This window comes from Pundamilia nyererei, unplaced genomic scaffold (genome assembly GCF_000239375.1).
Source record: "Pundamilia nyererei isolate P.nyererei 1_Seehausen unplaced genomic scaffold, PunNye1.0 scaffold00153, whole genome shotgun sequence".
Classification (NCBI taxonomy): domain Eukaryota; kingdom Metazoa; phylum Chordata; class Actinopteri; order Cichliformes; family Cichlidae; genus Pundamilia; species Pundamilia nyererei.
The window spans coordinates 1410829-1414288 of record NW_005187554.1 but is presented as its reverse complement, the minus strand read 5'-3'; the positions used below and the strand labels follow the sequence as shown (position 1 = coordinate 1414288).

The following is a 3460-nucleotide window of genomic DNA, read 5'->3' as shown; positions in this document are numbered from 1 at the left end:
TGAAATGATGCCATGTACAACCCTTACAGGTGCGTAGGAGCCTGCCCTCTTAAAAAGCAGGCAAGCGGACCTTGAATTTGACAAAGAAATGAAACAACAGAAACTGTGTTTTCAAGAAACAAGCTGCCATCGGGCTTGTCATAACACAACTGGAAAAACAGACAGGCTTCAAAGTGCATGTTCATATAGTTGATTTGCATACCTTCCATGTTCTCTCAAACATATATACACAAACAGTTCAGGGTCATATCGTTAATCATGCCTGTCATGTATACCCAACATGATAATTATGTGATAACATAAAAACATGTACTGTAGACTCACAAACTGTTCAAGGTGTCAAACACAGATTGGTATCTCAGTGCTCTCTGCTGTCTGGAAGGCAGTAGGTAGTTTATAGTGACCCTATCTTATATGTTTCACTAGGAACTACCAATAGAAACATTTTCAACAGAACTATGTAAACACGCACACATGCATTAGGGTAAATGAAGCTGAACCTGCTCTGTGTTGTTGGGGGCCCCGGAAAGTCCGAGCAGGCACAAAGGAACAGGAGTGCCAGAGTAGACAGTTTAACTGGCCTGAGGCAAGGCTCATAACTCATGTTAACTCCAGCTGCTCTCTGCATCGTCACATGGCGGAGGCGCTGACAGGAAAAGAGTTAGTGCCACTAACATATTCGGTTTACAGGTGTCAGGGGCGTCAGTTTACTTAAAACCTGCTCCAGTAGGTTTTAAGTAAGCTCCATTCTGTAACTGATTGACAAGCTCTCGACTGGAGCTGTGATTTATAGCTCAGATATTAACTAGTTATTATATTCTGTCACCAAACCTGTACTGCAACACTGACAAAGTACAAAAAAGCCTGATCTTCTTAAATTCTCTTCAAATCCATCTTTGCATAATAATTTATCTACGTTACAAACTTAAACGCTTTGTTTTATGCAATTGTTTTATGTTGTTGAAATAGAATAAAATTTATTTCAACTGTTTGCTTTAGCTTGCCGCACAGCAAGTTAAAGCAGCAAGGCCCAGGTGTCTGAGTGCTCTAATGGAAGTGCACATCTATTTGTACAGATATGCAGTCAGTGCCGCGGTCTCCTTATATTCCTTATACTAAAGGAAATGCTGCGTGTAATATAATTATCCAAGAACGTGATGTATTTCCAGTAAATGAGGGTTCTGGAGTTTCGGAGACAGTGGGTACCTCGCTCTCGCTCATTTACATCACATGTTCAGACACAGAAGTAAGTGTATTTTTTTCTGCTCTTCGCTCAGGTGTTTCCATGCATGCAGGTGCAATGGTTCTCTACTCTGAACTCCCCGTGAACTCGCGGGCAATCTTTGCGAATTTTCTATGAATTCTTTCTGTGTTATCGCGTGTGGCGACTTACACGTCACCCAGCGTGCGTTAATTGGAACTCCTCCAAAATCTATCGCTTTTATTTCAGTTTAGCCTTCGCGTTACTTCCTCGTTCCGCCGGAGCGCCGGCGGATGGGTATGAGAGGTTCAAGTGAAAAGCAGCCAACAGCATTTTTCTCTATCAACTCTCGTGTCACCTTTTTTAATCTGTCTAGGGTTTTTCTGCGCTGTCTTCTTTTTTTCTGTGTAAAAGCCAAGGCATTCAACACTTCAAGAAGGATTTGCTGTTGTGCGTAAAATTGTCAAAGTTTTTTTTTATTGATTTCAAAAACGTGTTTAATTTCATAACCTTAATGGGCTGAAGTTGTTTTAAAAAGAAGTAAGAGGAAGGAATTATTGTATTATTCGCCTTTATTTCATTGCACTTTGACTGAATCCATAAAAAGCAACTCGTAACTAGAAATAACGAGCTATTCACAGATAGTTGCGTTTGAAGCTAATTATATTTGTCATACCTGCCCTGCCTCGCCTCACTTATCCTCCCTGTTTGTTTTTTTCTTCTTCTTCCCTGGTGTGGCATGGTAACGTCCAATTGTAAACATACATATACTATATTACTTCAGTCGCTTCAATGGATTCGAGTTGGAAACCCCGCCTGTGGGCCGTCCCTTTCCCAGGCGTTATATTATAACAAGACAAGCGTGTCTCCGGAGACAGATCTGTGTTCTGCTGCCCCAGACTGAGGCTCAGGGTGCCTCCAGCGCTCCACACGAGCCTTTACAACACACAACAAACACTCAGGCACATTTTTGCTGTCAGGACTCGTACACCTGCTGCGCTTCTGAGCTGAGACAAGAGTCCAACCTAGGAGACCATTCACACGGCAAGGTTACCGAGAGGAGACGGTTATCCTTTTTTGGGGAAATGAAACTTGAAGTTTTCTCCGCGCATCACTACGCGCAGAAGCCGCTGGAGTTGTGCATTGACGCAGAGGCGGGAGTCCCTTCTCCCCTGTCCGGAGACGAGCTGGGTTCGGACGGAGACTGCGTAGCCAACAGCCCGGCACCTGTCACACAGAGCAGCGATGGCGGCAAAGGGAAGCCCTACACCCGCAGACCTAAGCCCCCTTACTCCTACATCGCCCTGATCGCCATGGCCATCCGAGAGTCCAGCAGCGGCCGCCTCACTCTGGCAGAGATCAATGACTACCTGATGAAGAAGTTCCCGTTTTTCCGTGGCAGCTATACCGGCTGGAGGAACTCCGTGCGCCACAACCTGTCGCTCAACGACTGCTTCCTCAAAGTCCTGCGGGACCCGTCCAGGCCCTGGGGCAAGGACAACTACTGGATGCTCAACCCACACAGCGAGTACACCTTCGCTGACGGGGTGTTCCGCCGCAGGAGGAAGCGCATCTCCAAAAGGCCCCTCAAGGAGCAGGAAAGCCCGGACATCCTCAGCGAGGACACCCGCCTCCCGGCCCCGGAAGAGAGAGTGGGGGCCAAGTTCTCCAGCCCGTTCGCCATCGACAGCATCCTCGGCACACCTTTCAAAAGAAGGGAGGAGAGGTCGTGCGTGGAGCAGCCCGGCCCCCGGCTGTACTGGTCCCCAGTGGCCCACGTACTGCCCTATAATCTGAACTATCCGGCACAGCACACTTACATGTCAGAGGCGGCGTACAGCGGCACAGAGCCCGGCAGAGATGCACCCACATACCTCCAGCACACAGCATCGGGCACCGCTGCACCTGAGGCCACATTCAAGATGCCCAGCAAAGCGCGAGGCTTTCATATAGAATCCTTGCTGTCGTGAGACATCCAGAGTGCTGTCAGGACTTGTGTGTTCTCATCCACAGTGTGCACTTTGGTGGGCACTCTCAGCTTTCAGTGCTTCAACTGTTTTACTGTGTGAGAGTCGGTGTGTCTCATCATGACTACTGTAGCTTCAGTCAAAGAAAAATAAAACAAACATGCCGAGTTGTTAATCTAGATATAACTGTGTGCTGACTAAGCAAATCATTAGAGTCATTGTAGGACATTCCACTGTGTGTGTGTGTGTGTGTGTGTGTGTGTGTGTGTGTGTGTGTGTGTGTGTGTGTGTG

At 47.1% G+C, this 3460-nt stretch overlaps 1 protein-coding gene across 1 annotated transcript; it reads left to right on the top strand.

Moving 5' to 3' along the window:
- The first annotated feature begins 2049 nt into the window (after positions 1-2049).
- Positions 2050-3446, top strand: foxq1b (forkhead box Q1b). Its single transcript, XM_005745078.2, has one exon. The coding sequence runs from the start codon at positions 2287-2289 to the stop codon at positions 3169-3171; it is 885 nt and encodes a 294-aa protein (XP_005745135.1). The 5' UTR covers positions 2050-2286; the 3' UTR covers positions 3172-3446.
- Positions 3447-3460: the final 14 nt, after the last annotated feature.